We start from the raw sequence: 26326 nt of genomic DNA, 5'->3' as shown, positions 1-26326 counted from the left end.
AACACTGCAAGCTCTGAACACTCAGGGCAACTCTCTAACATTCAAGGGAATCATGGAAGAGTTTTAGATTTTAAAGAAAGCATCTACTACACTTCCATTCAATTACATATCATCTTTTGTTTTCCCGAATTTAAGGTTTTATTAGTGATAGTCTGTGTGCCTCAATAAAGCTATTTCCTTCCTTTCATGTCAAATGTACCCTTTTTTTAATACCTCAGGATTCATCTCAAATCTTACCGTGTCCTCCATAAACAGTTACCGAACTACTCAAGTATAAAATGATCTCCACCTTCTCCCTCCTCTGGCTTGCCAAGAAAGTTATTGTTAACTCTATCATATTTTTATTTTTCCCAGGAACTGTGCTTTATCTGTAGGTGTTCTGGTTTGATAGTAATACGCTGCTGTCATTGAATAAGTAGTTTTCTCTTCTTTATTTAGTTTAGATCCTTTGATGTCATGGCCTTTGTGTTGTTCTTTGTATTTTTTGTGGCTCTCACAGGCCTGAAACTGATGTTTATTTTTAACTTTGGCTGTTCCTTAGTCAATGTTTACTCACCGACTGATGGATAGGTCACTAGACATTTTCTTCCCTACGTCTTGCCTAGACTTCTCCAGCTATTCAATAAATGTTGATTTATTGTCCAAGTACAGACTGATTGATTAGTAGTATAGAAAGAAAACTAAATATTTTGACAGAAACTGGCAAAAGAGATGGTCTTAAACACTGACAAGTCATACAGTTAAGTGATAGCATATGGCACAGTGAAAGGCAGTGCCTTTATAACTTTTCTTTTTCTTTTTATTGGATATGTTCTTTATTTACATTTCAAATGTTATCCCTTTTCCCTGTATCCCCCCTCCTGGAAAGCCCCTACCCAATCCTCTCTCCCCCGGCTTCTATGAGGGTGTTTCTCCACCTACCCCACTCCCACCTCCCTGCCCTTGATTCCCCCTACACTGGGGCATCTATTGAGCCTTCATAGGACCAAGAACCTTTCATCCCATTGATGCCTGACAAGGCAATCCTCTGCTGCTTATGCAGCTGGAGCCATGTGTACCCCTTGGTTGATGTCTTAGTCCCTGGGAGCTCTGGGGGATGTGGTTGGTTGATATTGTTGTTCTTCCTATTAGGTTGTGAACCCCTTCAGCTCAGTTAATCCCTTCTCTAACTCCTTCATTGGGGACCCAGCGCTCAGACACCTTTTTTTATTCACTGTTTATATCAGTCCTGTGCTATTCTGTTTTGGTGTCATGGTTCAAAGTAAAGATTCTTTTTTTTTTCTTTTCTTTTTATTGCATATTTTATTTTATTTACATTTCAAATGTTATCCCTTTTCCAAGTTTCCCCTCAAGCAACCCCCTATCACGCCCCTCCTCCCCATGCTTGGGTGCTCCCGCACCCACCCACCCACTCCCACTTCCTACCTCTTAACCAGCAGCATGTGAATGTTTATAAGGGCTGTAATATATGTTAGTGTTTCCAAAAAAAAAAAAATCTAAGGCATAAAGAAAGCCATTCAATTAATAAAGCAAAGTAGAATATTCTATTAAACCCATGATGACTTAAGAAGAAATTTTTGCAACTGGAACATGATGTCAGTGCTTTGAGCTTTGTTAGTCCTGAAAGTTGTTGGACAACAGAAAGTTGTTGGACTACGCAGTTTTCATTTTTGAACTTGAGCCACAGCAACAGAAGAAAGACCGAAATGTATATGTGCTGTTGGGAGAAGGGTCAGACAGAGCTTTTAGTGTCTTACTATTTGCCTTCACCCAGGAAGTAGCACAATTGCTTCCCACATCTTAAATGTTAGATGACCGTGGAACAGAAGTGTGAAGCTAAACTTGTGGAAGGTGAAAGTGTAATAAAGGTGATGGTTGTGGGTTGGAGATGTAAAGGAAGAAGAGAACCAAAGCAACAATTCCCTGCAAACATTTGTTTTGCCTCTAAGCGATCTCAGCCTTTTCTGCATCCCACTGTACCCATGATCCTTTGCTGAGCTAGAATTCTGTCTTTGCTGCTAAGGTCTAGAGCGACCAAATCCCCTCAAGTCCTGACTTCATTTTGGAGAACCAGTACCTAAAAGTAAAACAGTCTCACCAGCTTCCAGACCTCTTAGAAAATAAAAGAGTGCCTGGAGGCATTGCTGAGCTCTGACGCTCTTCGGATCTGTAATGTTCAGGGTGTGACTTAACTCACTTGCATGGGATTTCGGTGAGAATGAATGAATGGCTAAAATGGACTCTGACAGCATTGCAATTGCAGTTGTGCTTGCTGGTGGGCTGTCTGTGTGGTTTACAGTGTGAATGGCTTTTGCAACAGCTGTGGTATTCATTCTGGACCTGAATAGTTCACATATCTATATTCCCAGGGTTTCAAGAAATCCAACTCTCAAATGTTACAGAGCAGGGTGGGGAGGCTTAAATTATCTCTACAAGGCACGGTCTCCAGCCTCTGAATCACTCTTTTTTTCTTTTAAGATTTATTTATTTTATAGACTGGCGAATGCCTTTAATCCTAACACTTGGGAGGCAGAGGCAGGTGGATTTCTGGGTTCGAGGCCAGCCTGGTCTACAGAGTGAGTTACAGGACAGCCAGAGCTATACAGAGAAGCCCAGTCTCTAAAAGCCAAAAAAATAAAAATAAAAAAATACTTATTTATTTTATGTATGTGCGTATACAGCTGCTTTCTTCAGAGACACCAGAAGACTGCATCAGATTCCTTTACAGATGGTTGTGAGCCACCAGGTGGTTACTGGGAATTGAACTCAGGACCTCTAGAAGAATAGTCAGGGCTCTTAACTGCTGGGCCATCTCTCCAGACCCCTAAATCACTCTTTATGTTACAATGCAGACACATGAGACCCATTGATGGTGTCGTGATCTTGCTTTTACTTAACTGTATATGTCTGTGTGATGATCTATGTTCTTGCACCTAAAAACATAGTAAAAAAAAAAAGAACAATATATGTGATATAATACTTATATAACAGTTGTTGGTAAATAAGATGAAGTTGGATAAATGTGTAGCAATTTAAAAGTCACTAAACTTAAAAACACATGACATAGTGAAAGCATTTGTTTCTACATGTCTATAAACAAAGTTTATGAACTTTTAAAGCTTTTTTAAACTTTGTAAAAAATTGGGTGATTATAATGATGATTAAAGTGTGTGTATGTGAGTGTGTGTGTGTGTGTGTGTGTGTGCGCGCACGCATGCATATCTGATATGTGTGAGTGTATGTGATGTGTGGTTGGGCCATTGACTCTTTACTTCCCCCTTTACCTGGCTTCCAGAGGTTCAACAGAGATTGACAGGCTCGGAACCATTAGTACCTTTGTCTTCTAAGCTGTCTCTCAGGTCCCGGTATTGAACTTCAGCATATTACCTGAACATGAGAAGGCATATTATCTTAGAGAATCAATAGCCCCTCTGTGTTCATGTTTATTCTCTTTATGATGCAGCACAGCTATGTAACTTGTAGCCTGTATTCAGAATGAGAATCCCTGCAAGTGGCTTTTTGCTTTGCTCCTTAAGGGTCCTCAGTTTTCATATTTTCAAAATGGGAGGAGCACCTATTCTCCTTGTCTGTAATAAATAGTCATCTATGTAACATGCCAGAAAACAAGAGAAAGTAATGTTTACAGGGAGTGTGTACTGAAATTCGAAATAAAATTTTTTCTGCCCATTGTCTGTTTTCATGCTTCATCGAAGGATAACCACTGAGTTATGATTTCTGTGTACTCCACAGGTGCATCAACTGAAGTTCAGGGATGCTCGGAGAGTTGCTTTAATTCCTAAACCTGTCATAAAAGGGAAGAACTCAGATATGAACCTTAACCCTAATAACCCCACTAGGAAAAATTCAAACTAATTTATATGCGTCTTTCTTTTCAGCTTGCCAACTTTATTCTACTATTCTTTCCTATCCCTTTACTTTCCTCTGCTGTCTTCTTCTACAGTGGGCAAGGACTGCTGCCATAATTTGTCCTGATTCACTGGAGTGGAAGTTCAGTGTAGCTAAGAAACAAACCAGCAGGTAATAAAGACAATGGCTGTAGTACAGTCCATTGTAACTGTGTTAGAGGGACTCTGCATGTTCTTTGGGAATGAGACAAAATTATTGTAATATAAGCAAGGAGTCATCATATGTCAAAAGAAAGATATAAATACAATATCCAGAGGAGAAAGTAAATTAATGCCAGAAGAAAGGTCATGGTCTTTACACCAATGTCAAAGAACACTTGGACTCGCCTCTTTCTAAACCACCAGAATGATCCAGCATGCTGTTACTCAGTGCAAGAAAGAGGTGGGGTGTGTGGAATGAGGAGTTAAAAGACAGGCAGTTAGACTTGGGAAAGAAGTCAAAATCAGTAGAGCTACATCCTCTCCCTCCCTCAGATTCCCTCTCAAGAAGTTAATTCCTCCCAGATTTATAAAGCTGAACAATATTCCCTGTCAAAACATGCACTTAGATGGGTAAAGGAAAGCTAGGGAGGATCTTTTCCTTTTATGCAGATGGTGATTTCAAGTCCCCACCTGATGAAAACCTACAGGCCTGAACATAAAAATGCAAGTCAGAACCTGGAAAGGAAGCAAACAACCCACAGCCTCCAGAGATGGAATTAAGAAAATCTCCAAAAACTTTCTTTGCTGCCTGAGTAAACATGTGACTCTATTTGCACTTTCTTCTTCTTTTTCTATTTACTGAAATTTAAAAAGAGCCACAGAAAGTCCTGATTACATAAAGCACCCATCTATAAAAATTATTATTATTTTCTTTACTTACATACTAAATTATATTGTAATCAGCTTCTAGTTTATATGTGTTTTATTCAACAACAACAAAGGATAGGCAGTAAGGAAGTTTTTAAAGCCGTGGGTAATGAAAGTAATAAACAACATATTTTCCAGATTAAATTCTGGCTTTGTCCCAGAACACCATAGAAATGCATTCAAATTGCACAGAGAACTGCACAGCACTTGAACTTCAGAGCCCGCGAGTATTTCTATGTGAGTCTACTCTGTCTTCTCTGCAGACCACATTTAAAACGGTATTAAGATTAATGTCACTCCATTTTCCAGACCCACACATCTCCAAAGCAAGAAAAAAAATATTTCATTTCAGAAGGATAATAAATACTACTTACAAACAAGACTGGAAAGGGTGGAGACTGGAATGGGTTGGGGGTGGGGAGGCAAACTCTTCAGTTACAATCTTTTAGAAAAAAAAAAAGAAAGAAAAAGAAGAAGGCAAATTTCACATCAAGTTGCTCCACTAGACTACAAAAGCAGTTTGGAATGCGGGGCGGATGCTAAAGGGATAGGCAAACGCAGAGGGGGAGGAAGAAGGGGGCCGATAAAGTCTCTGGCTACAATACAAGAGACGTATCATTACCATATGATCTAATGTGGGTGTCAGCTGGATGTGCTCACTCAGTGAAACCTTAGTTCCTAACCGTGCTATGGAGTAGAAGCAGGAGGTTTTCAACCTAGTGACAGTCACAGAGCTGCACCGCCCCCTCCTCCTTTCCACACCTGCAAACCCTTTTGCTTGGGCTGCGTAGTTAGTGTTTAATTACATCGCAGCTTTGAGGGCTCCTGTGGCAAATACCCGGATTAAAAGGTATGGCTTTCAATAATTGTCCTGAACTCTGCTACAGGCTAATAAAGCTTCTGTCAAGTGGAGGGCAGACGAAAATATCTGGTGAGAGAAAAGGAAGGAGAAAGAAGTTGTGCTGAACTTTTAGTAATCTTTATACAACATTAGAAATGAATTGCTTGAAAACAGAAGTTAAGTACTCGGTTAAAAAAACAAACAAACAAACAAACCTGGTTGAATGCATTGGTTTTGTGCTGTCTCTTCTGTTCTTGCAAATATGCTTATTAAAAACTTGTAACCTAACACCATGACTGTCTATATTGATATTTTTGCATTTGTACTGATGAAATGCTTTGCTCTTTACAAACTGCTAGCAGAAAAGCATTCTTAACTAGCACATTGCTTGTGCCTAAATTAGGTATTTAAGGAATTCTTCATGTGTTGGATTCTTGCATTCTTCACAAATCTTTAAACCTCAGCAAGTCAAGTCTCTGGATATAGAAATATAATGTCTACTTCTGCATCATCAGCAGTGACTAGGAATTATTACCAGAAAGGTGAAAAGGAACACTGGAAATATTTATTATGTTAAAGATCTGAGATAATACAACTGCATATTTCTTTGCCTATGAATGTTCCTGTCAATATGTTCAATATAAATTAACCTTTCCTATGAGGTGCATTCACTATGAGGTAAGGGTGGGGGTTGATTCTTATTTTAACTTAAAGCAGACTGAGCAGCGGACCACTGGTTAAGTGTGCCCCAGTGGTCTCTGTGCCTGTGGCTTTTTCTTCCTGTAGCTGTTTATTTTAGCAGACCTCCCCAAAAGGAACATGGGTTTTATTGTAGCTCTTGTTTATGGACAAATGCATTTTTATTGCTTATATTTTTATTATTTTTATCATTACTGAAGTTTTGAATTCACCTTACAATGAGGGATTTACAGATTTCCTTCATACATACGTGTTAAGTTTTAACTCTGAAAGACCTAATGATGGTATAAGCATGTTTATACAAAAACTAACCTGGATAAAATAAATAAATAAAGGAAGGTTGTTTAGGGGCCAGACAGATGGCTTTTAATGAGATGTTTCTGAACTAAAACAACTCTTTCTAGTGGAAGATTGGCTTTATAGATATTTGAGAGGAACAGTTTCCATGAAATACTAAAAGTGTGGCTTCAGTCACAACCTCTTTCTTTGTAAATGGCCTTTTGCTGTTCTAGTTGCTATTTATCACAAAAGACAAAAAAACCAACACTGAAGAAATCTTGAGGACCATTGACTCTTAAGATTTCTCTTAAGTTAATTGCTCTAAACATGCTGGATCTTTGAACATTATAAAAAATATTTTAAAAGGAATTTCATGGGAGAATTTAAACAAAATTTATAAGCATGCTTTTTTTTTTAGGATAACAGAGTTTAAAAAACATGTATACAAGCATGCACACATACACACACATGAGAAAGTTACTGAAGTGGTATACAGTCTAGTTTTATCATGCTTTAATCTAAAGGAAGATTGAGTAGAGAATTTGTACTATTTTAACAAGGTAAACAAAGATAAATAATGATGGTGTTCCTCAGAGCCTGGGCTCAACATTTCCTTTTTAGGGTTAATAGGAAAGTCACCAGGCATGTCTGCTCTGGAGAATGGATTACAAAGAAACATCTGCAGAAACACTCCTTATTATTTATTAAATCTGAGATTACTTTGTTTCATTTTTTTCTTCTTCTACAATTACAAGGCATTAAATATGCAAGACCAGCAAACTTGTGGTAAACCATAAACATTGTATTTTAATGTGAAACAGATAGACTTCTCCTTTATTGCAATCTGAAATAATATCCCTAAATAATAATCTCCCTTTAAGAGAAACACAGTAACTGAATGGGACTGGGTTGCTAAAGGATACTTGTCCTTGAACTTGAGGAAGTTATGTGAATCACAATCTTTATGATCTTTTTAATTGAAAATCACAATTCTGTATGGAGTGTTCTGTTTTAGACATACTCCAATATTAAATGTAAATTAAAAATGAAAAGGATTTTTTTAAGTTGTAAAGTATTTGTATATTTCCTAGTGGATGTGAAAAAAGCTTCAAGGATATACTACTTTCTGTTATATGTTGTTTAGAAACATAGTAGCTTGTAAATCCAATATAGCATTGTATTTGCAGAGATGCAGCCCTTCTGGAGATCATGAGTCTAAAAGTAATGCTTTCAATGCTTGAAGACTGCTTCTAAGAGCTGAAGAGGAATCTTCAGCCATGTCAGTTCAAAAATAGGTGGCTTGATCTCTCTTTTGAGTGTTCATTTTGAATTATTTAATTAATATCCAAATAACTAGAAATTTACTGTGAATATACAATTTGGGCTTTAAAACATCAGACTTGTTTCGTTTCTTAGAGCCAACAAAATGCACTGTGTTATTAATAAACTGATGGTAGCTGAGTCACTTGTGTTCAAAATATTGTGCAAGGCATGGGTACAGAACAAGAAATAATAAGGCACGCCCTGAGGGAGAACATCCTCTAATATTGGGGCAGAGTAAACACTGAAAACACATTATAACATGTGATAAGTTCATTAAAAGAGGTCAGAATATCGTGCTTCAGATCACAGAAGAGACAAGGAGCAACTGCTCGGAGGAGTGAGGAGATACAAGGGGGAGACCCAGAGTCTTTAGTAATCTTTAAACTTCTTCAGAAGGTAGGTAATCAAAATGGCAAAGATATCTAAGTGTCTGGTTGAAGTGAAGTCTTGGGAGAGAGAAAATGCAGAGAATTTTATCTTTAAGTACCAATTAGTACCAAATAATGGCTGGCTTCACATCCAACTCAGGAAGTATAGTTATCATCGACAGGTCATAAGATTTCAACAAATGGTGTCAGCAGACCTGTACAAGGAGAACCTTAAATTTTAGACAGTGACTTGGGCAGCAACATGGACGATAATTTGGAATAATAGAAATGTTCAGAGCAGAAACAAGTTGGAGTCTTTTACAACAATTTATGGGGTTGTGGGTGAGACCAAAGAAAACATAGGAGGATCGGGACAAGATGAGGTGTCTCTGATAGAAGTTGGAGATTCCTTAGTACATAGGAACAGTTTTGTTTGACTGTCTTATGGTAACACTGAGCCAGCCTGGTAATACAACCACGATTTCTTATTGAAGGACACCCAGCCAGTGATCTGGCAAATCATCTTAATCCAGACCCTAAGGCGAAACCAGCTATTTAGTACTGTTTGAATTGCTACTGGCAAGGAAATGGTTTACTTATGTCTGTAATCACCTTTGCTACTCTTCAAAGACATTTTGTGAATGCCTGACTTCTTCATAACAAATGTTATTTTCTATACTTTTTCTTTGTACTCACTTTGCTGTGAGATATTATGTAACAACTTGCATGTAAATTAAGTGGCATCCTTGCTTAGAAAGCCTTCTCTTTGTTTCCCTGGTTCCCAGGTGGTGAAACTATATGAGACAATCATGAAGGCAACTCTTATCTTCTTCCTTCTGGCACAAGTCTCTTGGGCTGGACCATTTGAACAGAGAGGCTTATTTGACTTCATGCTAGAAGATGAGGCTTCTGGCATAGTCCCTTATGACCCTGACAATACCCTGATATCTATGTGCCCTTACCGATGCCAATGTCATCTTCGAGTGGTGCAGTGTTCTGATCTGGGTAAGTGAGTCTGGCCAAACTTAATGCCTCTTCTTCATGGACTGAATTCTGAGTGCTTGGTCCTTTGAGGTCTCATCCCAACAATTCCAGAAGTGAGAGACACACCCCCTAATGAGCAGTAGGGGAAATAGTCAAGGAGAAAAGAATTAACTTCAAGGCTAGGACACTTCAGGTTTTACACACTATACTGCCACACCTCTAACCCTTTTCAATCAGCTCTACAAAGGTTTGCAGTGAATCACTTATAAAAAAATCTTAATGACTTGAATAGACCCTCTTTTTGCAAAGTAAAATGTCTACCAATGTGTCATCTATATTGTGTTTCTAGAGAGATGTTTATTCATTGCCATTTTCATTTTCTTTTCTCTTTCTAAATTATTGATTTGTTTTCCTAAGATGTTAGATACTATGAAAACTTGAAAAGTCCTTTACTCTTTACAGGGTCCAGGCAACAGAGATTAAACATTACTAACTTGCAAACTACATAGTTATCAGAAGCAAAATGAGTCGGATTGTGCAACAGAAAATTATCTTCAAGATGTATAAGCATTCCCTTCATTCTCTGGTCTGGGTTCCCACGTAGCTTTGGCAGCTGATTACGGTCTTTAGAACTTGTCAAAAGAAATATTTAAAACTTAAGCACAGTGTAAATATCCGATATAATCTCAGATTCTGAAACTTTCAGCCTGATACACTAAAGACAGCTGGCTTATCCTTTTGAAAGTAAAAATTGGCCTGGAATTCCAAGAGCCACATGATTAGAAGATAAATCTTCAGAAAGTTTGGAGGCCCAACAGTTGAGCCAAAGGTCAGTGCACTTGGTTCCCATGCACTGCTGCCTTCCCGTCTTTCTCTTTACTTGTCTGTTTTCTTCCAGCAAAGGAAAACAGGATCGCAGGATTAGATTTTTTGCTGTGTGTCTTGCTTATAGAAGAAATACCACAACATAAGAAGATGCTTCTCAGAGAAGCCCCATAGTTATCCAGCGCAATTTGCTGGTCATATTTTTCAGAGAAATGGTCAGTAATATTAACCAGGGAAATACTGTAGACAGAGTATCACAGACAAATGTAGAAGTAAACAGTTCAACATCAACAACCAAGAAACACCTATCTCAGTATTCAGTGCTGACACTTTAAAACTTCAGTGAGGGTGTACATAGATGTTTTTAGAAGAATATAGGTAGTTTCTTGGATCACTCATTGATCGGGTAAGTATATTCTCTCCCTGTGATGGATCAGGGGCGTTCTAGGTGTGAGACTATACATTATTATCAGTTTCCTTTGAACTATGACTGTCAGATATTTTATTGAGACAAAAGGATAAAAGTTTCAAACTTTTGTCAATATTTACTATAGAGTAATTAATACAAGTAGATATTTTCTATTTGCTTGATTGTGTGTTTTCCTCTAAGGCTGTGGTTCACAACCTTCCAAACACTGTGAACCTTAAATATAGTTCCTCATGTTGTGGTGACACCCCTCACCCAAAGATAAAATTGTTTCTTGTTGTCAATTCGTAATTGTGATTTCTCTATTCTTATGAATTGTAATGTAAATGCTTTTGGAGACAGAAGTTTGTTAAAGGGGTTAGGACTCACAGGTTGAAAACCACTGCTCTAAGGGTTATTTCTGCCACTGTTAAACAACAGGGATCCTTAAACAGTCTTTTCAATGAGAATCAATAAAAACTGAGAAGCTAAAGCTCTGTCATTTGTCTACAAGGAAGTATGAAAGCTTCTGCAAGATGCACAGAATGTTTGGCTTCAGTTATCTTCAGTGTAGCATCACCTGCTTATCTAGTACACAGAGGACTGAGAAAGTAAATATGAATTTGCCATAGATCGTAGCCAGCCAAATACTTCTGCATATTTCATTAAAATTTAGTTTGTGATTTAAACAAGAATTCAGTGTGAAACCCATAGTTTTCTTCTATCTTTATTAGATAGAGAACCCCTTTGAAAAACTAATCAGCCAATGTAGACTTTATCAAATTAAGAAGTCCAGTTGTTACCAAAAGAAAGGATAATTCATTCCTTTTACATTGGCTACTAACAGCTATGTGATTTTGTATACATTAAATACATTATATGTACCATGAAATATTTTGATATATATATACACTGAGTTATGCTTAAATCTACTAAAAATAACCCATCATCTCAAACACTTAGCACTTACCCATGAAAATAATCTTTCCAAAGTCTTCCCTCTAGCAGTCTGAAACATTTGGTACACCTTGCCTATCTAGAGTTGCCTGATCATGTAATCTACCACAAAACATCATTCTCGAACCGAACTTCATAGCCTTGGGTTATCAGACTTTCCTCACTAACCCTTTCTACCCACCCCTGGTTGGCACTATGCTATACTCAACTTTTGTAAGATCAGCTTGTGTATATCCTACAGTACCTGTCTTTCTATTTCTTGATTGATTTGCTTAACATAGCTCTCTCATGTTGCAAAGTACAAGCTTTAACAGTTTTAATGAACAATAGTCGCTTGTATATGTATACCACAATTTTGCTAACCATTCATCAGTTAACATACACTAGAACATAGTGTTGTATCAAATTATAAATCTTTCATCTAGAATACTAGAACAATAGAGGTGAGAGACAGACTATACAATGGGAGAACATATTTTTAGCTATACAACTATGAGTTTTTCTTTTTTTCAGAAGAAATAAGGAACTCCAAAAATCCATTAGCAAAAAACTAACAAATATAAATATATTATGTGTGTATGTATATGCATGTATGTATATATATATATATATATGTATATATATGTGTGTGTGTATGTGTGTGTGTGTATGTGTGTGTGTGTGTGTGTGTGTGTGTGTGTGGAGAGAGAGAGAGAGAGAGAGAGAGAGAGAGAGAGAGAGAGAGAGAGTGAGGCAGTGCCTAGAAAGGCAATCTCAGGTATTCCAGACAACTCTGGCTTAGCAGCACAGAATTCTATTCATAAGAGTAAGTCTTGGGGGATCCAGTTCAGACTAGACTTCCGTGACCTTTGATCCTGTTAATATCTGGTTACAAATGCATAAGAGACCATAATTGAGAGCAAACTTTCTGATCCCTTGCCAGATTCCTTGTTTTAGGTCATAAAAGAAATGAAAATATTTAAAAGTTTTCTTCTTTGACAGGCAATCATCAATGGTAAGAGTTACATTTTCAAAATGAACAATAGACCTAAATTCACATTTCTGAGAACTGATCCATTAATGCATGAAATAAAATACACAAAAGATCATTCATCATTGGGGAAATGCTTATCAGAAACTATATAACTGGATAGCAGTAAAATGGCCAATTCACAAAAGGGAGTCCTTGAACTCTGTGGGCAAGAATTAAAAAAAGAACAGCATTCATAGAAAATGGTATGGCGGGTCCTCAGAATATTAAAAGTAGCACATCACCATCCAGCTGCTACACTCCTGGGTACATGTCAGAGAGGTTCCTTCATACCCATGGGCACTGGAGCACTATTCATAGCCAAGAACAGCTAACAGAAAGTATGCCAGCAAATGTATCTCATTCCTTTCCAAATATTGAATGCTGTCTAATCTTGATCTTGATCAGGTGTTCTGTTCTGTGTGCTTGATATCTCGAAGGAAGATAGCTTCTCTTGTTTATAGATTTTGGCTCAGTTATTGTTGTTGGGGCCAGGGATCACCAAGGAGCATGATTTGGTAATAACTTTTATCTCACTGCTAAAATTTATATGAGCCCTGAAAAGGTAAATACATACAATCATTGTCTTATGTTTAATTTTCTTTAAATTAAGCACATAATGACTAATGTTTGAAATGACTCATTCCCTTTAAAATAATTTAAAAGAGCTTTGTCTATATGGATTAATATCCTTGAACTCAAACCTACTTTGCCCTCTTTTATATGAAATTTGATATTTAAAAAAGCATATTTTCTTATTTAATGAATGGATATGTATTTAACATTGGTAGACAAGAACTAAAAATATACATAAACATTCTTACAAGAGAAACTTTTATATTCAGGATACTATTTCATAGATATGTATCTTAATCCCATGGCAATTAATTACATGTGTTCTACCTTCCTTGAAAATGATTGTCTCATATGTATATGGCTCTTAAAGCCATAGAAAGGGAGGTATGGAGGCCATAGCTGATATGAGAGAGAGAGAGAGTGACAGAGACAGAGACAGAGAGACAGAGAGAGACAGAGAAATGGAGAGGAGAGAGACAGACACAGAGAGAGGTAGAGATGAAAAGGACAGAGACAGAGGTCAAAGATCATCTTAGCCAAGTAAGAAGGTATTATCAAAATAAAAGGAAAAGACATGTTCCTGCCATAATCTATCACTTCCTTTTATAAACATTGAGGATTAGCTTTAGTTTGAACTGACACTGTTTAGCCATCAAAATGATTCTTAGCTCTAAGGTATTTCCATCTCAGTGGAGTAAGAACACAGGGTCTCAAGTGTTTGAATTTAGCACTAAATCATCTCTAATTCATAGTTGGATTAATTTTAATCCAAGTCACTCTGAAGCTAAAAATGATCTTAACGTATTTGATATTTTCGTGATTTACAAAAAACTGGAGTCTCTGTCCTAATTAAGTAGAATTAAGTTGATTAAGGGCATATTTGCGTATAATCATTTGTTGGGAAGCATCTGCTAACTGAACGAAGGCTTTCTATCCACACATGGACCTTTGTAGATAAACTCTCTGCAGGTCTTGAACTTCATGGAACAAAGATGAGCACAACAGTAGACATCACTCACAAGAAGAACCAACTCAAAGATAAGTTGTTTACTTAAAAAAATCTGTTTGACATGCATGCAAAACTAATTGTATTTTCCAGGATAGTCTTTATTAATCATTGTAATGTAGGAAAGAGAAAAAACAGAGAGATATAGACTCTAATCATCAGCAAAAAAAATTAGCTTAATTTTTTCATATTGATGCAAATCCTAATAGGAATTGAGACCAGCTCTACATGTGATAGACAATTAATTTGTTATACAGTTTACTGAGTTTTAATAAAAGGTATCTTCTGAAAGATACCATTTAAATATGCCTTCAGAGAAACACACTTTTTGGCCATAATGAAAAATAAGAGTGAAATTATGTAAATACCTCAACATGCACATGGCAGTTCACCACCCTCTGTAACTCCAGGTCCATGAGAGATCTAATACTCACTGGATGGAACACCCTCCTCACTAGGGACACGTGTGGCACAAAAACATACATGCAGGCAAAAATCCACATACATACAAATACAATTATTCTTAAAGTTTTATTTTAGTCAGATGAATATTGATGGGGAGATTCATTTGATAACTGAAAACTTAAAAACAGCACAGAAAAGACAGTTTTGTCATAACACATCAGAGGAAAAAGAAAACCTTAATAAAAAATAGGATACAGAGAGATTTTATAACACAATGTAACAGAAGAAAAGTTTCAAGAGCATGCTCATGAACTATTTAGTGTAGGATTACAAGGCAGCTTGATTTTTTTAGATTTAATTTACTTTTCTTTATTCACTTTACATCTCACTCATTGCCCTTCCCTGACATTCTCTTCCACAGTACTTCCCTCCTTCCCCCTCCTCTTTTCCTCTGAGAAGGTGGGGAGCCCCCTTGGTATGGTATGGTATCCCCTAATCCTGGCACTTCAAGTATAGGTACTTCCTCTCCACTGAAGCCAGACAAGGCATCCCAGCTAGAAGAACATAGCCTGCATATAGGCAACAGCTCTGGGAAAGCCCCTGTTCTAGCTGTTCAGGATCCAGAAGAAGAAAACTAAGCCTCATATCTGCTACATGAGTGTGTGCAGATATAGATCCAGTCCATGTATATTCTTTAGTTTGGTGACTCAAAATCTGAGAGCCGCAATGGTCCAGGTTAGTTGTTCCTGTTGGCCTTCCTGTGGAGTTCCTATCTCCTTGGGCTCTGCAATCCTTCCTCCTATTCTTCCATAAGAGTCCTCAGGCTCCATGCACTGTTGGAGGATTGGAGCTTGCCCACGGGATGGGTCTCAAGTTGGGCTGGTTATTGCCTGATCATTCCCTCAGTCTCTGCTCCCTCACCCATGCCTACATTTCTTCTACACAGGTATAAATTGGGGGTTGAAAATTGGGCAGCTTGATGCTTTAAAACTGATGTGCCAGAAAGAAACCTGTGCACAAAACATCCAGAAAATGTTCATAATGGAAAGCAAAGCAAAACAACAACATGAACTGCTTCTCGGTTTATCCTGCGTTTGCAGGTGGACAAGCCAAGACTCTGCAAAGATGAGAATGAACGCCACAAGCATGTGGTCTCTGAGACGTGCGGGCTTAAGGCATCACGTCTCCATATCGGGTAGATGAGTATTTGAGGAGGAAGAACCTTGAGTGAGGTCTAGAGGGGAGTAGAGTCAGAGCAATGGGTGAATGTAGTTTCTCACACAACATCCAAGGTATGAACCAAAACGAATCTCTAGGAGTGAGCACGCATGCTCAAGATGAGGTGGTGCTCATACTCAATATTTCTGGAGTGAGAATCCATATCATGTTGGTTATTGGTCTAGTTTAGCTAGGACCTATTATGGAAATTTTACTTCTCTGGTCTGGTTTAGTCAGAGAATAAAAGAGGATTGACTTAGATTGCGAGTTACATCTATCCCCTGCCCCTTTATTTCTGGGACACATTTTTCTTTTAGACAAGGGCTCAGTATGTAGCAGTGGCTGAAAATACACCTATCACTAAATACAGTTAAGATGAAGCTTTAACAAAATAACACAGTCTTCCAGCAGCTATCAAGTCAGTTTTAAAAGGAGTCATATTTAAAAGCAGATAGATAGATAGATAGATAGATAGATAGATAGATAGATAGATAGATAAAAGTAGAGAATGTGTGTGTTAGTGTGTGTGTGTGTGTGTGTGTGTGTGAGAGAGAGAGAGAGAGAGAGAGAGAGAGAGAGAGGAAAAGAGAGAGGGACTGAGGTATATATTGCATCAACATTATTCAGATTAACTTATCTACTTTTCTTATATATAGTCTGCTAAACAATCTCATCATAGAGTACATAGGAAACAATAGACCAGCTGAAATTTAAGGCTTTTTCCCTTGTGATGTTCTAAAAATCTCATATTATGGCTAATTTACCCATGATACTTTACTTAGATCTTTTAATATGCTAATTTATGATGGGACACTTTATCTAGATATAAAATGTATAGAATTAGCGAAAGTAGGGGGATGAATCTGCTATGAGAACTTTTTTTTTGCAATGGGCATATAGATAAACTTGGCACATAAAATATTATGTTGGAAGCCTAGATGGTTATTTTTCAGCCACATTCTTTATTCCTAATGAAGATTTTGTTTATGCCATTAAACCCTTCCTAAAAGTCACCAGGTAAAGGAAGTCACCACACTACCTTACACTTCTGCTTCAATCGAGAGCTTTTACAGCAAGGTTTTATAAGTTATCGTAGAACTGTTGTGAAGGAAATAGCATAACATAACTTTAACTGAAATAATTTCTTGCTATGTAATCCAAAGAAGTTGTGGTTAGCTTCAGTATATGAGATTGTCAAGTGAGTATGGATCCATTAGTAATTCAGAACAGATATGTAAACATTATAATTTTATCATTAAAATGGACCTCCAAGAGCTAATTTGCAAAAATCACAAATCTGAGAGGGTATTTTTCTTTCGTGCTACATCTCCAGATAGAAAGCATGAGACTTAGCTTAAGCAGTTTCTGTCATAAAATGCAAGGATGCCAACATGAGCAGAAAAGTCAGCCTTCCAGAGACAGAGTCCTTTCCTTATGTGTGTGAGATCTCCCATCATCTTGGCATCGTTCAAATGTTAAAACAGCCTCCACAGTTTTATATCATAATTATACAAAAGTAAGCATAAAAGGAAAGCAAATCTCTGACAGAAACCAGAAAACAAGTACTAATGAGACACAGGACTACATTCCAAAGGAAAGGAAATCATGTCTTTTTGTGGTTGGATCACACTAATTATCACAGATTTGGCAAAAGGCTACATCCTCTAATTGCATGCAATTAGCAAATTGACATTTTTGAAAATGGCTGTTATTATGACTGTGGAGTACCCTCACTAACCCTCCCACAAGGTAGCTGTTCTATACTCTACTTCCCAGTTCTGAACACACTTTAATCTTCTATTTCCATGGGAACCATGTCTGTAATGGGTTCAGTGTTTATAGAGTACAAGATGTCAGTTGAATATCATCTGAATTTGATACTGAACTTAACTAATACACTGGTCATTGCTAAGAACATTATTTCCTACTACTACAATTGGAGTGGTGGTCTCTGGACAAGAACAACAATAATAGCAACGAAAAAGACCTCTTAGAAATAAGTAATTTCTAAATGTACGTAATTATCATGGAATAAAATGAAGAGATTTGAAATTTGATTGCCATGTGGTTTCTGAGTACATGCTCATTAAAGTCTGAGAACTGGAAAGCTATCTTCCCAACATAGCTGTTATTATACTTTGTTGTGATTTTAGTTTTAATGAAAAACTACAGTGAATTGTATTTTTCATGGGTTATACTCCCAAGTGGGTAAAGTCTGTTTGCTTCAACTGCATATATAGTCTCTAGTCAATGAAACAAAACATTTTCCAATGAGTCAGAACTCTTTATTACTTCAATATTTGTAGTGATGGAAAACTTGTTTCTATCCAAAACTTTAAAATTTAAATTTGTGTTATGTTATCTGAAAATATAGGGACTGACACACTATATGAGAATAGAATTCCAAGTTGTTTTGTTTTTTAAAGAAAATGTGTGTGTGTGTGTGCGCGCGTGCGTGCATATGCGTGTGTGTGTGTGTGTGCGTGTGCGTGTGCGTGTGTGTGCGTGTGCGTGTGCGTGTGTGTGTGTGTGTGTGTGTGTGTGTGTGTGTGTGTGTATGCATGTATGTATGTAAGCACAGGGTGTATGTGTGCACACCTATCTATATAAATCTACATTGTGTGAATATAAGTGTCCATGAAGTCAAACAGAAACATGGAGTCCCTGCAGCTGAATTTATACACAGTTATGGGCTCTTGTTGTAGGTGGTAGAAATCAAACACAGATCCCCTGCCAGAAATAGCACAAACTTGTAAAAACTGAACTATATCTCTAAAATCAAATATCCAGTTTTTATTTTTACCTCCTACATTCCCCAAAGTAAAAATGAAAATATGTTATATAATTGGCTAAATGAGTAGTGAAATGTATTTTTGATGATCAAGGACCACTTGCTTGTTATGCATCTATATTAATATACTGAAAGTCTACATTCCAAAATTAAGGCTTTTAAAAGTTAATTTCACTGAACATATATCACCAAATTTATCCTACTCAACCTTAGACTTCTTGCTTTTTAAAATGGCCATTAAAATTGATATTGCCATGGCATTCTGATTCAAATCAAAAGAATTACTCTTCCAAAAGCTTAAATTTTCAATGTACAAACAAGAACCTGATTACAAGTTCAAATGCTTTTAAGATTTAATGTAAATCCATGTCAGTGTTAGATTTATAAGAGTTGATGCATACTTGGTTGGAGCCCTCTTCTTTATAAGGTATTTATTTGGCTATTACAGGTTTACAATTCTAGCAAATATTTACAAAATATTTGCTGAGAGTCAACATGTAGCAAAGGATTAGAGCCTCATTCTAAAAGGAACACAAATTTCCTCTCTGAGGACAAACAATTGTGGGAAATATTTTCATTTATAACTAAAGAAAAAAATCTTGACTTTGTTGGGAAAGATGAAACAAACAATTTTAATTACAATTGATGTAACCTTGAGGGAAAACAACTGAAACCTCAATGTCCTTGTAAGCACACACTTTTTATACGCTGGAGATGGCTATAATCCCAGTACTTAGTAGACTTAGGCAAAAGGGTTCCAAATGGAAGGGTAACCTACAACATTAAATATTGTCTCAAAGATTGAAAAAAAAACAATCTTCAAAGATGCTGTAGTTGGGAATTTCTTCTCAGAGTCTATGCATTTTTGTTTCTCCTTTGCTAGGCTTGGACACAGTACCCTGGGAATTCCCACCTGACACAACCTTGCTAGACCTGCAAAACAACAAAATAACCGAGATCAAAGAAGGAGCCTTCAAGAACCTGAAGGACCTGCATGTAAGAATCATTTTATCTTATTATTTGTTCTGAAATCAGACACTAATTGTATTTTCAAAGGAAAACCACAGTGAGATCAAAATGGGCTGTGGTAATAGGTAATAAATTAGCACATAGCTGTGTGCTTATCAGATTCGCTTCCTGGCAAGAACAAGTAAGCAGAGTAACATCTTAAGTAGCCACTAACGAAGAAACATCACAAATATTTATACATATAATCCATGTGTCTTCACAAAAAAAAACCCAAATTTTTATACCTTAATCTTTGTCAGTCCTTCAATGAGTAAATATATGTACTGTCACAAATAGATTGCATTTCAATTATAGAATAAAACACAGACCTACTTAATTCTAGTGTTATTTTATGCTTTTGTTTCTTTTTTGTGATTTATTCTCTAAGAGAGGTGTGCATGGCCTTGGAAATTCTCTTGGTATCAACAGAACAAAGAATAACCACCCACATGTTGTTAAGTAAATGTAATTCTACACATATATGTGTTTATTACTTTGTACTTTAGATTATTAGTGTGTGTATGCATGTTTTTAACTTACATCTACTCTGTGTTCAATCTGATGTTCAAGAGTGTATCAAAAAAGGGAAGATACTTTCAAATGGGTTTCATAAGCACCTTTTCATAAAGGCCTGTTCATAAGGCAGCTGAAAAATGAGGCCCTTTGAAGCATTCAAATCCAAAGGAGGAAGGAGGTAGGAGAGCTGTGGGCAGAACACTAGAAGGTCTTACTCCACTGTCTATATTGCTTAATCTTCTTAGACGGTTGTAAAGGCACTAGGTTTAGGCGAAGTTCAGCTTCCTCAGATATAGAGTAGTAAGTACCCCAAACAAAAAAGAATGGACATCATTGTCTTGGGATGTGTGTCATGACCAAATCAAATTGTGTCAAGCTTTCTGAGGCAAACCTTTGAAGTCTGACTACAGAGAACACTGGAATCTCTAAGAAATGCATCAAATTTTTTTCAGTTTGATTCCTGTGGGAGAAGTATGATACCTTACAAAATATGAGTGAACATTTCATAGAGGCAAGCCAGGTCTGAAGTACATTTCACTATGAAAATCTCAGTACTCCACTGTGGGGCCATTCTTGAAGTACTTGACAAAGCCTTTTGAGATGGCCTTAAAGAACACTCAGAGATGGGGAGAAAGGATCTGAGAGTCATGTATATTGACATAATCAATAGAGATAACAATGCTAACACTGAATAAAAGGTGACACATCTTATTTGAGTCTCAACAATGAGACAACACAATTCTCCTAGTGGGGAGAAACATCAGGGAAGTGCATTTGCATTCCATATTAAAATCTAATTTGAAAGGAATTTCTAGTAAATAGAACTTCTAGTGATATGGTCCCAACTGCGGTGATAATGGTTCATAGACATTTTATTTTAATGTTGACTGTCATGGTAATATAATCCTGAGTCCTAGGGCATTTAATTCACATTTATTTATTATACCCATTGTTAAAATGATTGAGGAAAGGCAATGTTAAAATTGGCAATATATGATAAAATACATCTATAAAATGTTACCAGCCTGCTGCTACATAGTAGAAGAAGAAATTTAGATATAAAAGCAATAATGAAATGGAATAAGCTGTTCTGAAAACATTATAAAGTTAATGTAGCCAAGATGGATTTCTTAACAGCTGAGATGCTGTTAGCGACACATTTCCATGAGACAGTGTACTGGATTTGTACAAGAAATCAACTGTTTTTCCCAATCTAGAGATTCTGTATTGATGATGCTACCTAAGGTGTAATATGAAAGACTTAAAAAATAACATTGCAACAATTCAAAAACCTCTGTATCAGTCAGATAAGGTGAAAACAGTGAGGTCAGTTCTTCAATATGTCCCAACATAAATAACATGTACGTTGTGAGTGTTGAGAGAAAAACTAGACGCCTTTGTATACACAATCAACAGGGATTTTTTTTTTTAATCGTGAAGAAGCACTTTAAAGGATTAGCAGGGTATTAGGGTATTGAAAGACAAAGAAGAGAGGAAAGGAGTCTCCCTGTGTAAGAAAAAAAGGAACATCAGTAAAGCAAAATGACAATAAAATGTCAAATACTGTGTGAAAGCTTCAGGTTTGCCCGAATGAGGCAATGACCCGAGCCAGAGCTAGGAGCTTTTGGGCGTGCTCTGCAGTGCTCCTCCAAGGATGCCAGTGAGTCCCACACCCCTGCCCAGCTCATGGCTTTAGTCTCCAGGCTTCCTGGCAGAGTTGATGGCAAAATCAGCAATATTTGTCTCTGACTCTCTAAGTCACTGCTAAAACAATTTTAGGAAAGTGAAAATAAAGAAGGAGTATCATTTAAATGAACTGATACAGCTTAAAATATGAACTCATTTTGCCTACATTTTATTCCAAATCTGCCATTTCAGGGAAGGAAAGTTACAAGTTTTAGGCATCCAGTTTCTGCAAGGCTCTCCTTAAACGCCGTTGATGACAGGTATTCTCTCCTTAAGTAAGTTTCCTTCTGGAAGGATTGTGAAGCCTTTGTCATTTTGGCAAACCTCTGTTTCGACTTCAAAGCATCCATTCGAAAAGGAGGAGAGGTCATTAGAACCTGTGATGCAGGGATGCCAGACAGCTATTTATCTCTCAGTCTTTCATTCTCTAGCCTGTCTTTCCTTGTTATTTTGCAAAAAGACATTATAATTTTGGTTAGGAAAAAACTGTGCTGGAATGACAAGGGAGGAAAGAAACAAAAGTTTAGTTAGGATTAAAATAGAAAAGGTTTAAACAGGGAAAAGTCCTTTATGCCCCAATTTTTATCTTTACTTACAACTCTGTGGGTTATTTCCTGAGTAGTTTTAAAGATAAAAGATACATATAAATGTGTGTGTGTGTGTGTGTGTGTGTGTATTGATAACTTTTATACAATAATAAAGCCACATTGGATATGCTTGTTTCAAACTATGGTGTTGTAAACATAGCAAGAAATGGGTTTTAATATAAAAGTCAAGAGAAATTGTCAGCCACTGAAAACTAACAAATATTTGTGTGGCACTTACAATATTCCAAGTGTAGGTTTCTATCCCAGGAGGCCTTAACTTAATTCTGGCTATTGTTATTTTACTATCCCTGTCTATGGATAAAGAAACCCAGGCAGAGAGAGATGGGTTGTGATTTCATAGTCACACAACACTTAAGAGCCAGAACTTGAGTATAGAAGGTCAAGATCATAGAGATGAGATGGAGTCCAATTAGACTCTTGGGACAATATTTAGGATACTAGAAGCCCTACATAAAAGTCTTTTGAGAAAAAATTTATACAATATTAAGTCATATTTTAACACCCAAAAGAGTAAATCAGGTCTTTTAAACTGGATTTCATACATTGAACAATGTCAAGATTTCATTATTATCTTCTCTGGCTGGTGGCTGAAGATAAGATATCTATCTTCAACAAGCTCTCTCTCTCTTGTCCTCTCCCTCTCCCTCTCCCACCAAAACAAAAAAAACAATCATATATTAAAATACATAAGTGGAAAGAAAGCAATAGAACACACAACATCAAAATAAAACAAAAGATAGAAAATCCAAATAAAACAAAAGATGGGGAATCTGTTTTGTGGTAGCCAGGTACTCAAGGGTATGGGGCCTATCTTAAATATAAATGTTATACCTGGTGACCTGCCATTGGACAAAAGTGATTGTCCCTCTCCAAGCAGGGGTCAATAGCAAATAGCTTCTTAGTCAGGGTGGAAGTCTTTCTTCACTCCATTTTCTCAGTGCAGTTTCTTTGTCTGGTTTGAATTTGTGTGCCCCTTGTGAGGGCCATCACAGTCTCTCTGAGTCCATTTGTTTACCAGCCCTACTGTGTCTAAAAGATGCTGTTCCTGAGAGTCACTCACCACCTCTGACTCTTACAGTTTTTCCTCCTTTTTGAGACATAGATCCCTGAGTACTGGGGAGGGCTGTGGTTGCTAAAGACACCCCAATTAGGGCTGAATGTTTCAAAATCTCTCACTCTCTACATGTTATTCAGTTGTTGGTATTCCTGTTAATCACCACCTAGTGCAAAAGGAAGTTTCTCTGGATAAGGTTGAACAATGCTCTGGTTTTTGGGATAGCAATATACCATCAAGTCTCATTTTTTTTTAACTATTATAATTTAGCAGATAAATAGTTGTAGATTTTTCACCTAGGTTCATCATGATTTCCCTAGTCTCATGTTCTTGGAAATGTTAACAGTGTCTTATGGAATGGGCCTTAAATACAATTAAAATGTGACTGGCTAATCTCATATTATATATATGACTACTGCACCAATAGCTCTTGCAGGCAGGTTTTTGTTGTAGGTCACAGGGTTTGTAGTTTGTAACACTGATGATTAAATTTCTCTTCCAATAGCATGCTAGTCATTAAAGGAAAAGCATCTAGTTGGTCACCAGTACTTTTTCTCAATGTTTGATGACATAGTAAGTGGTGTCTTCAGGAATAGGGACTTACCATTATGAAAGGTGACCAACAATGTTGGCAATACTATCTGATGGATATTTGGTGTGTATGGTGGGGCATCTGGAAGACCCCTTTGGCCAATTATTCCACACAATCTCTGACACAGAGAGTTTTACTTGAGAACATAAGATATTTAGTTGGGATATCCTCTCCAATATTATATGGTGAGTCCATTTACATTCTCTTCTTATTTGTATGTATTTTAAGAAGCATCTACTATAGTAGGTTTCCATCTAACTGTTCAAAAAGTGTTTTTATTATTGATTTATTGGTATATTTATTTACATCCAAAGTGCTGCCCTCCTCCCAGTTAGACCTTGCAGAGCCTCTTCTTCCATCAATACTTCTCTTAGTCTATAAGGGGGTAGCATCCCACAGGGTAACTCCCATCTCCCCAGGCATCATGTCTCTGTAGGATTATGTGCATCCTCTCCCACTGAGGCCAGGCAAGGCAGCCCTCTGCTACATATGTGCCCGTGGCCTTGGACCAGCTCCTGTATGTGCATTGGTTGTTGACTCAGTCTCTGGGAGCTCCCATGGGTTCAGGTTACTTGACACTGTTGGTCTTCCTGTGAGGTCATCATGTCCTTCAGAGATTTCAATCCTTCCCCTAACTCTTCCATATTTACCTGTCCTCTATCCAGTGTTTGGCAGTAGGTATCTACATCTGTCTCAGTCAGCTGCTGGGTAGAGCCTCTCTGAGTGCAGCTATGCTAGGCTTCTCTGTCTACCAACACAATGTAGCAACAGTAATAGTGTCAGGGATTAGAGCCTGACTGTGGGGCGGATCTCAAGTTGGGATGGCCCTTGGTCAACTATTCTTTCAGTCTCTATTCCATCTTTGTCCTTGTAATCCTTTTAGACATGAGCAATTTTGGGTCAAACGATTTTAGGTGGGTTGGTGTTCCTATCCTTCTACTGGGGGTCCTGTCTAACTACTGGAAGTGGTCTCATCAGGTTCTATATCCCCACTGTTGAAAACTTTCACTAAGGTCACCACATTGTATACTGGGAAGGTACTAGAGGCTCATCCCACCCCCTACACCCAGAAGCTGCATATTCCCGTTTATTTTCCTCTCCCTCTGGGCTTCTCTCCTGTCTCCACCATACCTGATCCTGCCCACTTTCCCCTCCTTCTTCTTTCACCTAGGTCCTTCCCTCTCTCTCTCTCCTATGATTATTTTGTTCCACTTTCTAAGTGATATTGAGGCATTTTTACTTGTGCCTTCCTTCTTGTTTAAATCCTTAGGGTCTCTAGGTTGTATCCTGGGTATTCTGTAATTTTTTGGCTAATATCCACTTATTAGTGAATACCTACCATGCATATCTTTTTGGTTCTGGGTTACCTCACTTAGAATGATATTTTCTAGTTCTATTAATTTGCCTGCAAACTTCATGCTGTCCTCATTTTTAATAGCTAAACTGTATTCCATTGTGTAAATGTACCACATTTTCTGTATCCATTTTTTCCACTGAAGAACATCTGTGTTGTTCCAGCTTCTGGCTATTATAAATAAGGCTGCTGTGAACATAGTGAAACACATATCCTTGTGGTGTGGTGGAGAATATTTTGGGTATATACTCAGGAGTGGTATAGCTGAGTCTTGAGGTAGAACTATTCCGTTTTCTGAGGACTTGTTAAATTGATTTCCAAAGTAGTTGTACATGTTTACATTCCCAATAGTAATGGAGAAGTGTTTCCCTTATTCCACATCCTTGCCAGCATGTGCTATCTCTTGATCTTTTTAGTTTAGCCATTCTAAAAAGTATATTGATGGAATCTCAGAGTCATTTTGATTTGCATTTCCTTGATAAGTAAGGACTTTGAACATTTAAGTGTTTCTCAGCCATTCAAGATTCCTCCATTGAGAATTTTTTTTTCCCGAGACAGGGTTTCTCTGTATATTCCTGGTTGTCCTGGAACTCACTCAGTAGACCTGGATGGCCTTGAATTCATAAATACGCCTGCCTCTGCCTCCCAAGTGCTGGGATTAAAGGTGTGTACCACCACTGCCTGGCCCATTGAGAATTCTTTATTTACCTCTATACCCCATTTTTTGTTGGGATATTTGGTTTTTGGACTCTAGCTTATAACAGTTGTAAATAACAGAAATATATATATATATGTCTTTTGGTGTCTGTGTTACCTCAGACACAATGATTGTTTCTAGCTCCATCTAATTTATTTACCTGCAAATAATTTAATCATTCTGATCAGCTTAATAATATTTTATTGTGCAAATATACCATATTTTCCTTATCTGTTCCTTTGTTGATTGGCAGATGAACTTGGTTGCTTGGCTTTTTCCAATTTTTGGCTGGATATTATAGAGCAGCAATAATCATAGTTGAGCCAATTTCTGTGTAGTAAGATGGAGA

At 37.2% G+C, this 26326-nt stretch overlaps 1 protein-coding gene and 1 long non-coding RNA gene across 3 annotated transcripts in view; one reads left to right on the top strand and one right to left on the bottom strand.

The window, feature by feature from the left end:
- Positions 1–2394: 2394 nt before the first annotated feature.
- Positions 2395–5337, bottom strand: LOC127670936 (uncharacterized). The gene is made up of 3 exons (XR_007974651.1): positions 5150–5337; positions 3285–3387; positions 2395–2933 (listed from the first exon to the last, which is right to left on the bottom strand). It is a non-coding gene; the product is annotated as an uncharacterized LOC127670936 (long non-coding RNA).
- A 32-nt stretch (positions 5338–5369) lies between these two features.
- Positions 5370–26326, top strand: part of Dcn (decorin) — a 35794-nt gene continuing 14837 nt past the window's right edge. Inside the window, exons 1-3 of one of the 2 annotated variants that reach the window (XM_052165535.1) lie at positions 5370–5625; positions 9071–9290; positions 19346–19458. In XM_052165535.1, coding sequence (XP_052021495.1) covers positions 9095–9290; positions 19346–19458 — 309 coding nt within the window. In that variant the 5' untranslated portion in view covers positions 5370–5625; positions 9071–9094. Of the gene's footprint in view, positions 5626–8158; positions 8314–9070; positions 9291–19345; positions 19459–26326 lie in introns of those variants that run through there. The other variant, XM_052165536.1, reaches the window with a different exon arrangement.

The sequence above is a fragment of the Apodemus sylvaticus genome, chromosome 20 (genome assembly GCF_947179515.1).
Source record: "Apodemus sylvaticus chromosome 20, mApoSyl1.1, whole genome shotgun sequence".
Lineage (NCBI taxonomy): Eukaryota > Metazoa > Chordata > Mammalia > Rodentia > Muridae > Apodemus > Apodemus sylvaticus.
Note: the sequence above shows the minus strand (reverse complement) of the source record. Positions and strands in the feature narration are given on the sequence as shown.